Source organism: Pituophis catenifer, unplaced genomic scaffold (assembly GCF_029215685.1).
Source record: "Pituophis catenifer annectens isolate HBS135680 unplaced genomic scaffold, rPitCat1.0.hap2 SCAF_9, whole genome shotgun sequence".
Lineage (NCBI taxonomy): Eukaryota > Metazoa > Chordata > Lepidosauria > Squamata > Colubridae > Pituophis > Pituophis catenifer.
The window spans coordinates 6315920-6327714 of record NW_027256889.1 but is presented as its reverse complement, the minus strand read 5'-3'; the positions used below and the strand labels follow the sequence as shown (position 1 = coordinate 6327714).

The following is an 11795-nucleotide window of genomic DNA, read 5'->3' as shown; positions in this document are numbered from 1 at the left end:
GATCTGGGGAAAAAGGACCTTGGCCTTCATTCTCCTCACCTCATAAAAAGCTGATAGAACCAACCATTTCCTCAAAGGCAAGAGGGGGATGACATCACAAATGTCATGAGGTCATTGTACAAAGGACAAGAAATTTGGAGTTGACATAATTTGTAGAATTGACCTACATGACGTCATTGTGGCTTCTAACACAGGCCAAGGCTGGCAGTCTCAGATCAACAGGCAATGCCTTACCATCTGAGGAAAAATTATGTGTTTTTGTTTTTACAGTCAAGCCCATCTTTTGTTCCACAATCAACCCCCAAAGGCCAAAAAGGAAAGATAATCATAATTCAAAGAACAAAACAAACCATGGTTTAGGTTTTTTGCCTCTTTTCCAGTAGGCCTCTTTAGAAGCCTGATGACCACAGCCAACGCGGCCAAACCTATAGCTGTTCAGCATATGCCTCTTGTGCGTATATGCCTATACAATTATTTTACAAAATGGGAGAGAGGGATGGAAAATAGGGATTTTTGTTTTAGGACATTTAACCATTGTTTCTGAAGAACTAGAAAGAGCAGGTTAGAATTAAAATTAAGATAACTTCAAAACATGAAAATATGAGTGCTAAATAGAAGGGGATTCCAAACATGGTTTGTGATTGTCCAGTCAAGCCAGGGATGGTATTCACTTACTTTCCCTACTGGTTTACAAATGTGAGCGCACGTGTGTCCCCATCCATGCATGCGCCAGGCCTTCCACGCGTGTACTTTGCTGGCGCGCATACACCTGGCCTCAAAAATGTGCCTAAATAGGATGGCATAGATCTGGGGCGGGTGGGTGGATCCAGCCGTGATTTCTTTTACCAGTTTGGGTAAACCGGTCCAAACCAACTGAATACCATCTCTGAGTCAAACTCATCCCTGCCTCAGACAGGATCTCTCTTCCATAGGATGTTTGACCCTACCAAAATCAATGATTCCTTTCAAATCTAAGGCCTCCTTCTCAAGACTTCGTTTTCTGGGGATAGACAGTTCTTTAGGGTTACACAACACGGAATTTATAGGGTAGCTTTGTCAGCAAGGAATCATCGTTATGCATCATTCAACAAAAATTCCAGACTGGAGAAAGTTACGCAATACCCTAACTTAAAGCTCACCTGGGGAAATCATTTCAAATAACCCGTTTTAGAGTCATCTAATTCGGCTTCCTGTCCAGAACTACCTCTGGTGTGATGTATCCGTATCCAGACTTCCATAAGGAAGGTCTTTGCACCGTTCCAGAATGAGATTTCCATCCGGGTGATCTCACGGCACTGTTTTGGTTTCATGGCTGGGCCCAATTATTTCCGGCGATGTTTGTGGCTTATTGAAAACCGTAGAAAACCTGGTCTTCCTTTGAACTGCTGCAGCTGTGGGAAGCTTGTGGGTGACCCGTTTCCTCATTTGCAAGAGCTCTGGCTGCACCCTGTCCCTCAGCCTCCAGATATCCTAACAGGTCTTTCAAGGAGAGAAGCAGTTTGATGGATCGCTTCTTCCAGATGATAGGACTTCCTCATCTTATTTGCTCATTTGTTTATTTGGGTTTCGGCAGACAAATATAACATGAATAAAGACATGGACGAAGAGGGCAAGCAGAATAACAGAATAACAGAGTTGGAAGGGACCTTGGAGGTCTTCTAGTCCAACCCCCTGTTCAGGTAGGAAGGAAACCCTCTACAATTCTGGACAAATGATTGTCTTGAAAACCTCCAGTGATGGAGCTCCCACAACTTCCAAATGCAACTTCTGTTCCACTGGTTGATTGTTCTCACTGTCAAGAAATTTCTCCTTAGTTCTAGGTTGCTTCTCTCCTTGCTTAATTTCCCTCCATTGCTTCTAGTCCTGCCCTCAGGTGTTTTGGAGGCAGGTATTTTAGATTGACCGCTTCTTCTTTGTCACAACCCCTTAGAACATTATTATCATGTCACCCCTCGTCCTTCTTTTCATTAAACTAGACATACCCAATTACTGCAATTGTTCTTCATATGTTTTGGCTTCCGGTCCCTTAATCATCTTTGTTGCTCTTCTCTGCACTCTTTCTAGAGCTTCAATATCTTTTTTACATTGTGGCAACCAAAACTAGGTGCAATATTCCAAATGTGGCCTTACCAAGGCATTATAGAGTGGGACTAACACTTCACGTGATCTTGATTCTATCACTCTGTTTATGCAGCCTAGAACTGCGTTGGCTTTTTTAGCACACGGCTGGCTCATATTCAAGTGACTGTCCACTAGGACTCCAAGGAGATTGGACTGCCATTTGTCAGAAATGGTGTAGGGTCTCCTGCTTGGGCGGGGGGTTGGACTAGATGACCTACAAGGTCCCTTCCAACTCTGTTAATCTATTTAATTCCTCTTGCAGTTGTTCCTATTGAGCCAAGTGCCACCTCTTCTATACCTGTGCATTTGGGTTTTTCTTTCCTAAGTATAGAACATTTTCCCCTTTGTGTGAAGGAGTGAGGAGCGTTTTTGAGCTTCCAGCATTGAGGTAGGAGAGCAAATTTTCTGTCTGGTTTTAGCATGCTAAAATCTGTGGATTGTCATTCAATGCGTCTTTCAAAGAATGAGGGAGTGGAAAAACGGGGTGCGTGGAAGTGTCCTGCTAAATTAGCTTTAATTTGGATGACATGAATTGATGTATTATTCTATTAATGAAAGCTACCCATGTTGTTTAAAAAGATTCTGGAGAAGCAGCTGTAGATAGTTAGCACCCACCCCTCTCTTAGAAGAATGAAATATTTTGAGAAATGTTAAAAAAGCAGAACATTATATTTCTCTGGATGAGAAATGGAGAAAACATGCTCTTGGAAAACAGCCCCACCTTCCTTAATAGCCCACAGCAGATGTCAGCACTTAAGAGGTAAAGAGATAGCTAGCTCTATTCACAAGCAAATACCCTCACCCAAGATCCAGCAAAGATAGGATTAGCCCTCAGCCACAATAGGAATAGCCCAAAGCCCCTTCTTTGCATCATCTCAGTTGCACCACTCCCAGCAGTCCAAACTTCAACCAAACCTAGCTCAGACAAACTCCTAGGATTTGTACATGGCCCCATGGGAGTCTGACAACAGACAATAGAATACATGTTCTTGTACAGGAACAGGAAGCTCAAGTGCAAAGTCCAAGACAAGGTATAAATACCACCCACTCTCAACTCCATGGGGTCAGCTGCACCAGAACTACAAACATGTGGTTCTGTTCATCAATAAATGGACCCTTTTCCAATCAGCCTCCAGCCTCCATTTTGTCTCCAGTGTCTTTCTCCCGGCTTGGAACTGAACCAGATGGATATTTCTTCCAACAAAGCAACAAGTGAACTGGGAGTGTAGTTGGACGCACACAGTGCTGTGTTCCTGAGGTGCTCACACAGGTGGAAGCATTCGTATGACACTCACCTTGGGCGGGGTCATCAGGATTAGTGAAATCACCCACCATGGATGAACCAGAGTGGAGAATGAAAGAGCTGAGAAGGTTATGCAGGAGAAAAACAGGGCGGAAGAGGCTATAATGAAAAAGCAGAGATCTGCAGATTAACGCAAAGAAGTAGGAGCAGGTGGAGATGCCTGGGAAGAAGAGCCAAAAGCATTCAAAACAAGATGAGCCATCAAGTGGAGGGGAGAAATAGATTACTGTTTTCCAGGTTGGATTGGGGAGTTGCCCAGGAGGAGAAAAAGAAAACACAGGGGGAGTCCTTTGTGGGTTAATCATCTACTCTCAAATTACTAATGTCCAAAATGTATGTTGGCATCTAACACACATTTTGGCAGCTTGCAAATTCATTGTGCAAATTAGACAGTGAAAGAAATAGAATAGAATAACAGAGTTGGAAGGGACTTTGGAGGTCTTCTAGTCCAACCCCCTGCTTAGGCAGGAAACCCTGCACCACTTCAGACAAATGGTTATCCAACATCTTCTTAAAAACTTACAGTATTGGAGCATTCACAACTTCTGGAAGCAAGTTGTTCCACTGGTTAATTGTTCTAACTGTCAGGAATTTTCTCCTTAGTTCTAGTTTGCTTCTCTCCTTGATTAGTTTAGTTTAGTTTAGTTTAGTTTAGTTTATTTGATTTGTATACCGCCCTACTACCGAAGGACTCAGGGCGGTGAACAGCCAAACAATAAAATACATAAATACAAAAAATTTAAAAACCAGATAAAATCAAATTAAATCATTTTGGCCCGGACAGATTAAAACACCCCAATAATTTAAGAACAGATTAAAATTTACATATTAAAAGATTAGTTTCCACCCATTGCTTCTTGTCCTGCCCTCAGGTGCTTTGGAGAATAGCTTGACTGCCTCTTCTTTGTGGCAGCCCCTGAGATATTGGAACACTGCTATCATGTCTCCCCTAGTACTTTTTTTTATTAAACTAGACATACCCAAATGGAGCCCTGGTTTTCTTTAGGAGTAATTCCACCTTTGCAGTGTGATTAGCCTACGACCAGATCCGTCGGTCACCAAAAGCATTCCTCTGCTTCCTTTAGATGCTTAATTTGGATGTGATCTCGCAATCAGATCACAGGTGGCTTTTTCCTTCCTTATCATTTCAATCTTGAAGCTATTCTCTTCTTATTCTCCAGAGTTGGAGCACCCACAACTTCTGGAAGCAAATATCCCTCTTTTAATAAAGTTGTGATGAGCTGAGAAGGAGAACGGCCATCAGAACGAAAGGAAAATTGGCTGGGGTCCTTCACCCCACAGTTCATCTCAGTTTCATGGATGCTTCCCATGAAAGTCTACATCAGGATGGCTGGCTGGCTGGCTGTGGAATTCTGGAAGTTGAAGTCCACAAGCCTTAAAGTTGCCAAGGCTGGACATTTCTGGTCTACATCAGTATATATCAGGGGTGAAATCCAACAGGTTCTGACAGGTTCTGGAGAACCGGCAGCGGAAATTTTGAGCAGTTCAGAGAACCGGCAAATACCACCTCTGGCTGGCCCCAGAGTGGGGTGGGAATGGAGATTTTGCAGTATCCTTCTCCTGCCACGCCCACCAAGCCACACCCACCAAGTCACATTCACGCCCAGCAAGCCACGTCCACAGAACCGGTAGTAAAAAAATTTGGATTTCACCACTGGTATATATTCACTCTTTTTAATTGGGGTTTTCTAATTTTGGACATCTGCCCTATACAGGTGCCTTGGCTCTGGAGTGCCACAGCTGTGTGGACTTGGGTGATGGCGGTTGCAGTCAGCAGCGGATGAAAAATTTGACCTGCCCAAGCAATGCCCACGTCTGTGTGGAAACCGTGGCTGCTGTGGAATGGAGTGAGTAGCCACAAATGCTTTTTTCCAGCCCAAAGGGGGATGTGACACCCACAGGGTTGAGTTTTCGATTCCTTCTTTAGTTCTGCAAGTGCAAAATCTTTGATTTTTTTGGTTTCTCTGAAGCTTTTCTTCCCTTGCCAGAGTTGAGTCAGCAGAATCACCCAATGGGGAGAATGGGTGACATATAAATTTAGTAAAAAACAAATACTGGTAGTCCTCGATTTATGACCACAATGGAACCCCAAAATTTCTGTCACTAAGCAAGACAGTTGTTAAGTGGGTTTTGTCCCCATTTTACAACCTTTCTTGCCACCGTTGTTAAGTGAATCACTGCAACTGTTAAGTTAGTAACATGGTTGTTAAGTGAATCTGGCTTCCTCATTGACTTTGCTGGTCAGAAGGTCACAAAAGGGAGATCACGTGACCTCTGCAACCGTCATAAATATGAGTCCATTGCCAAGCATCCAAATTTTGGTCAGGCAACCATCGGGATGCTGCAACGGTCATAAGTGTGAAAAATGGTCATTAGTAACTTTGAATAAACGAACTGTTGTAAATTGAAGACTACCTGTATTTTTGCTTTCATTTCGAAAATAGAGTAGTAGCCAAAATTGTGGAAACCTTTTGGGAAAAGTTTCTAAAACTAGCTAATAACACCACTTTTTTTTTTTAGTAGTATCATAAAATTATATATCCATGGAAATTTAATCAAGAATGTAATGCAATAACTTTTATGAAGGATTTGCTATTCGAATAGCAGTGACAGTATAAGGAAGAAAAGGGAAACACGTAGAAAAAACGAGATATACAAAAATGATCACCATGTCAGTTAATAATTCATTGGGTAACTTTTAGCACGAATTACGGCCTTACGACGTCTTCCCATGGAGTGAACCAAGTCTTTGAGTTCTGCAGCTGTTCTAATGTGAAACCAAGATGGAATGATGGCTTCTATTAACTGGGTTTTATTGCTGGGTCGCTTCTGACTAACAAGTTTCTTTAGTCAACTCCATCGATTTTCAATCGAGTGAAGGTCTAGGCTATTCCCAGGCCATTCCAGCAGTGGAATAGAATTATCTTGAAACACCAAAAAAAAAAAGTGGTGCTATTAGCCATCAAACCTCAAAAATACACTTTTCCCAAAAGGTTTCCACAATTTTGGCCACTACTGTACCTTTCAGCATCACCAATAATTTGGTGATGGATACTGGAGACTCTTTGCAGCCTCCCTTCCATGCTAAATTTCCCAATCTGTACATTCATGGCTCTTCAGACGGCATTTCCTCCCGATGAATTGGATAGAAGGGTGGAAGCTACAAATTCTGGAGAGAAGGCCCCACACGTGGAGAGAAGAAGCGACATTCGCATACATTCCATGGTCGACTTATAACCAGACTCCCCCCCTCTTTCCATGCTTTCTGTGGCTGGCTGGGGAATTCTGGGAGTTGAAGTCCATAAGGTCTTAAAGTCTACAAGGTCGCCATCTTTGGAGAGCCCTGTTCTAAGCCATCTTATCTTCCTCTGTAACCTCTTGGTTCTTTCAGGTCACGGGAAGTTCTCCGTTGGCGAAAAGGGTTGCGGGCTGGGCATGCCAGGAACCAATGACAAGGCGGTGGAAGTGCACGGCATCCTGGCCTTCTCTCAGCTCCACCAGTGCAACACGAGCCAATGCAACGTTAAACTGGACATCAAAGCACTCCAGCTGCACCCCATGGGTAAACCCCGGCCCACATAATTTCAATTTTCAATTTAATTCAATTTATATGTCGCCCCTCTCCGAAAACTCAGGGCGATAAGAACGATGCTTCTCTTTAGGAGATTGTTAGTCTTAGCCATCTACTGCTATGTCCCTGTGGAATATTGGAATATTTTCCCAGCATCCTTAATAAACTGGGACTTTCCGAATATGAAGGATCCTTAGCTTGTAAATTAAATAAATTGTAAATAAAATAAATTCCTTAGGCATGAAAGCTGGCTGGGTGACTTTGGGCCGGTCTATCTCAGCTCAACTCTGTGAGTTGCTGTGGGAAAATAGAAGGCAGGAGTCTTAGGCATGTTCACTGCCTTAAGTTATATATATAAGGCAGGGGTGAAATCCAGCAGGTTCTGACAGGTTCTGGAGAACCGGTAGTGGAAATTTTGAGCAGTTTGGAGAACCGGCAGTGGAAATTTTGAGTAGTTCAGAGAACCGGCAAATACCGCCTCTGGCTGGCCCCAGAGTGGGGTGGGAATGGAGATTTTGCAATATCCTTCCCCCAGGAGTGTGGAGGGAATGGGGATTTTGCAGTATCCTTCCCCTAGAGTGGGGTGGGAATGGAGATTTTGCAGTATCCTTCCTCTGCCATGCCCACCAAGCCACACCCATGATGCCACATCATGCCCAACAAGCTACGCCCACAGAACCGGTAGTAAAAAAAAATTGGATTTCACCACTGATATGAGGGTAGAATAAAAATATGATAATGATAATAATAACAACAATGCAACAATAATAGCAATAACAGGAAGTACTGTGAGGAAAAAATACAGGAAGAAAAAGAGTAGCAAGATAAAGATCAGTGTTTCTCGACCTTGGCAACTTTAAGATGTGCGGACTTCAACTCCCAGAATTCCCCAGGCTGGCTGGAGAATTCTGGGAGTTGAAGTCCACACATCTTAAAGTTGCCAAAAATTGAGAAACAGCGATCTAGATAGCCACAGAAAATTACATTGATGTGTTCCTATAGAAATGAGCTCACCTTCAGGGAATATTTGTCTTTTGTCATCCCGAGGCCCCCAAACAACGGTTGCAATGCTTTGTGTAAAACGTACAATAGCCACAAAAGCTAGTTTACCTAGAACGATGTCTCTTCACCCGTGCCTTTGTGTTCTTAGGCTAAGAGTTTTTTTTTTGCATAATGTGCAAATATGCTTTTAATGGTTTTGTTTTCTTTAGCCTTCCCTTTTATATAAATCTCAACAGTATTCTTTCTGGGAAAGGAAAGGTCAGATGCAGCTGAATCAATAACTAACAGAGGCAGCCTGTTTAAATTTAGGACCGGTTTCAAAAGCCACTTTTGGCTAATCTTAGTTTAGTTTATTTATTTGTCAAGCATAGATAAGATAACAGGTAAAAGTACAAACATAATTTGAATACATGAAAAGAGTAAGTAAAAAAGGAATATTAGGATAGGGACGGTAGGTACACTGGTGCACTTATGCACTCCCCTTACAGACCTCTTAGGAATGGGGTGAGGTCAACAGTTTAAGGTTAAAGTTTTGGGGGTTTGGGGAAGAAACTACAAAGTCAGGTAGTGCATTCCAGGCATTGACCACTCTGTTACTGAAATCATATTTTCTGCAATCGAGTTTGGAACGGTTTACCTTGAGTTTGTATCTATTATTTGCTCGTGTATTGTTGAGGCTGAAGCTGAAGTAGTCATTGACAGGAAGGACATTGTGGCAGATAATTTTATGTACTATGCTTAGGTCAGACTGAAGTCGGCGTAGTTCTAAGTTGTCTAAGCCCCAAATCTTGGGCTTAATCTTGGCGCTAGTTTGGTTTAAGAAAAAATTATAAATACTTTTGGCCCAACCCAGTTCTAATGCTTCTTCTAGAATTCAACCAATTTAAAGTTCTTATCTTTTTCATCCTTGATAATGCTATTTTTTTTTCCTTTTTTTAAAACGGCTCTACCTCCAGATAACGTAAGCGCTCGGATTCCCAACGGAGTGGAATGCTACAGCTGTGATGGAGACAACTGCACAATGGACAAGTCTGCCATTGTCAAGTGTTATGATAATTTCCGAGGTTGTTTCCATGGCAATGTCACAATGAAAGCAGGTGAGACTTCTGAAGGTCATTTTTTTAAAAAACCTGACTAATTTGGCTGTCTTGGGATTCCAGTGACCGTAGGGCCCTAAATATGTCAGATTTCTTCCTTTCCTAGGAAAGGAGGAGCAGGGGAGATGGATTAATGGAGCTAAGAGGATGAGTAAGGGATCGGTGTCCTCTGAGTGAAGGCCATCATAACCCAGCTGAAATAAAAATTATTTTCTAATTGTGTAGGAAATCACGTTCTCCGATATATAGTAAAAACGGAGAGGAAGCAGAGGTTAAATGAGGGTATTCAGTCTTGCTCGGAGAATGGCAAACTTTTAAGAACTACAATTATATTGAGTTTTTTTTTAAAAAAAAAAAACCCTTTCTACTTATTTATTTTTTTTAAAAAAACAACATACAGCATTTATATTTCTCTGCCAGATAGATTTCTTTCCCTTAAACTTTCTTGTTTTTTCTTTTTTTAAAAAAAAAAGTTACAAAATTGCTGCAGCGCTGTTGGGAAGGGAGTGTATGATTTGACAAACTGTTCGCATTCTTGACTTTTTTAACGGAGATTAAATACAATGAATTGTTTGGTTAACCTTGACTCAAAAAAAAAAAATCCCTTTGCGCTGAACACAGAGAGAACTTTATTTGGAATGGAACAGGGTGGTGGTGGAAATAACACTTCGGACCAAAACTGTTAGCCTTGAAGGAGGACATCTGCCTTAAAGTTGCTTCTTCTCATCTTTTCCAGGGAATTTTTCACTGACGAAACCCATCAAAGGATGCGTTCAAGATGGCGACTGTACCAAGGTCAGGAAAGGGAGCCCTGCCATCACCCTCTCAGGCTCCTGTTGTTCAGGGAATCTCTGCAACACTAATCTCTCCAACAAGACACACTTCTCCACCTCCATCCCAAGGCTGGCCTTCCTGCCGGCTGAAGAGCCCAAGGAGAACGCAACTGCCACTACCCCTTCGACGTTGGTCCGGGTCAACGCAGCCACAGCGGTAGCTTCTACTTCCGGCAAGCTCACCCGTTCTCTTGCTGTGAGCCCATCGGTGGGCGGCCCTCAGAAGGACCACAGTCATGAGCATGACCACGATCACGATCACGATCACGACCACGACCACAGTCACGAAGAGGATGAAAAGAACAACGTCGTTCAAAATAGGAAAGTGGTCCCTTCTGTGAAGGTTGAAGAAAGACAAGTTGGTGGGCCGAAGGGAGGCGTAGCAGGCTTGCAGGGGTCAGTCCTGGTGACTTTTCTGCTCCTTGGCTTATGTCTGTGAAGGTGACTCAAAGGAGTGAAATGACATTCAACCTTCTTCCTCCTCCTTTTTTTTTTTTTCTTCTTCGCTAGATCGAAGCTTATCGCGTACAGCTTTGCCTCATTTGGTACGATCTCTCCCGCTCTGAGCAGGAGGTTGGACTAGAAGGCCTCCAAAGTCCCTTCCAACTCTGTTATTCTATTGTGTTAATTCTGTTTTGTCTGCCTGTACTAGGTCTCTTCTCAAGAAGCCGGCATTTTGGATGTAATATCCGATTGATGACGTTTGAGTATCGGAAATAAATTTTCCTTTGGTGCGCTTCAGTGGTGGGTTCCTCCCGGTTCGGCCCGGTTCCGCTGAGCCGGTAGCGGTGATGATATGACATCACCAAACCGGTTCTGCCCCCCCCGCCCCTTCCCCCCCGCCCCCTCCTGCATTATTCTTACCTTTTATTTGGCCCCACCCCCAATCTATTGCTACCTCCTGAGTTCCAGCTGATTGGCTAGAAGGAAAAAAAATGTTTAAACTCTTGCCGCGGAGCTTCAAAGGGCCGCCCTACAGCTGATCAGTGTTAAAAGGCAGTGTGGTGGTAGATCAGTGCCTCCAAAAATAAATGAGTAAACCGGTGCCTGCAAAAATGAATGGGTAGACCAGTGCCTCCAAAAACAAATGAGTAGACCGGTACAGCTCTGCAAGCAGTTAAAAGCCTGGTAGACCAGTACCTCCGCTAAATCCTAAATAATTGTCACATGACCATCAAGCCACACCCACAAACTAAACCACGCCCACAGAACTGGTAGTAAAAAAATTTAGAACCCACCCCTGGTGCGCTTCTCTATAACAGGTACTCCTTGACTTACAACCATTCGCTTAGTGACCGTTCAACTTTACAGTCGCACCGAAACAAGTGACCTTCAAACCGTCCCTTGCACTTATGACCGTCACAGCATCCAAAAAAATCATGTGGTCAAAATTCAGGTGCTTGGCAACAGGCAAATATTTACAATAGTTGTGGCATTGCAGTGTGACGGGATCGCCATTTGTGACCGTCCCAGATGGCTTCTGACAAACAAAGTCAAGGAGAGAAGACAGATTTGCTTAATGACTACATGGTTCACTTAACAACTGCAGTGATTCACTTAACAACCATGGCAAAAAAAAAGATTGTAAAATTGGGCATATGGCACTTAACAAGCACCTTAGTAGTAAAAAAAAAAAAAAAAAAATCTGGTCTCCATCGTGCTCTTAGGTCCAGAACTACCTGTACTTTATTTTCATGGTAGTCATTAGAAATTAAGACTCACTGCTCTGGTATATGATTCATCTCATGTTTATGGGTAGCAAAACCTGGTTTCACTCTTCCAAAACAAAGTCAAATTCCTTTTGCATGGGGGCCTTTTCCTGCCCTCCTCTTCCAATATTATTTTGT

At 42.9% G+C, this 11795-nt stretch overlaps 1 protein-coding gene across 1 annotated transcript in view; it reads left to right on the top strand.

The window, feature by feature from the left end:
- The window catches only part of LYPD3 (LY6/PLAUR domain containing 3), a 12531-nt gene extending 2137 nt beyond the window's left edge, over positions 1-10394 (top strand). Inside the window, exons 2-5 of the mRNA XM_070949953.1 lie at positions 5161-5292; positions 6837-7007; positions 8975-9115; positions 9852-10394. Of these exons, the coding sequence (XP_070806054.1) occupies positions 5161-5292; positions 6837-7007; positions 8975-9115; positions 9852-10387 (980 nt within the window). The 3' untranslated portion in view covers positions 10388-10394. The remainder of the gene's footprint in view (positions 1-5160; positions 5293-6836; positions 7008-8974; positions 9116-9851) is intronic.
- Positions 10395-11795: the final 1401 nt, after the last annotated feature.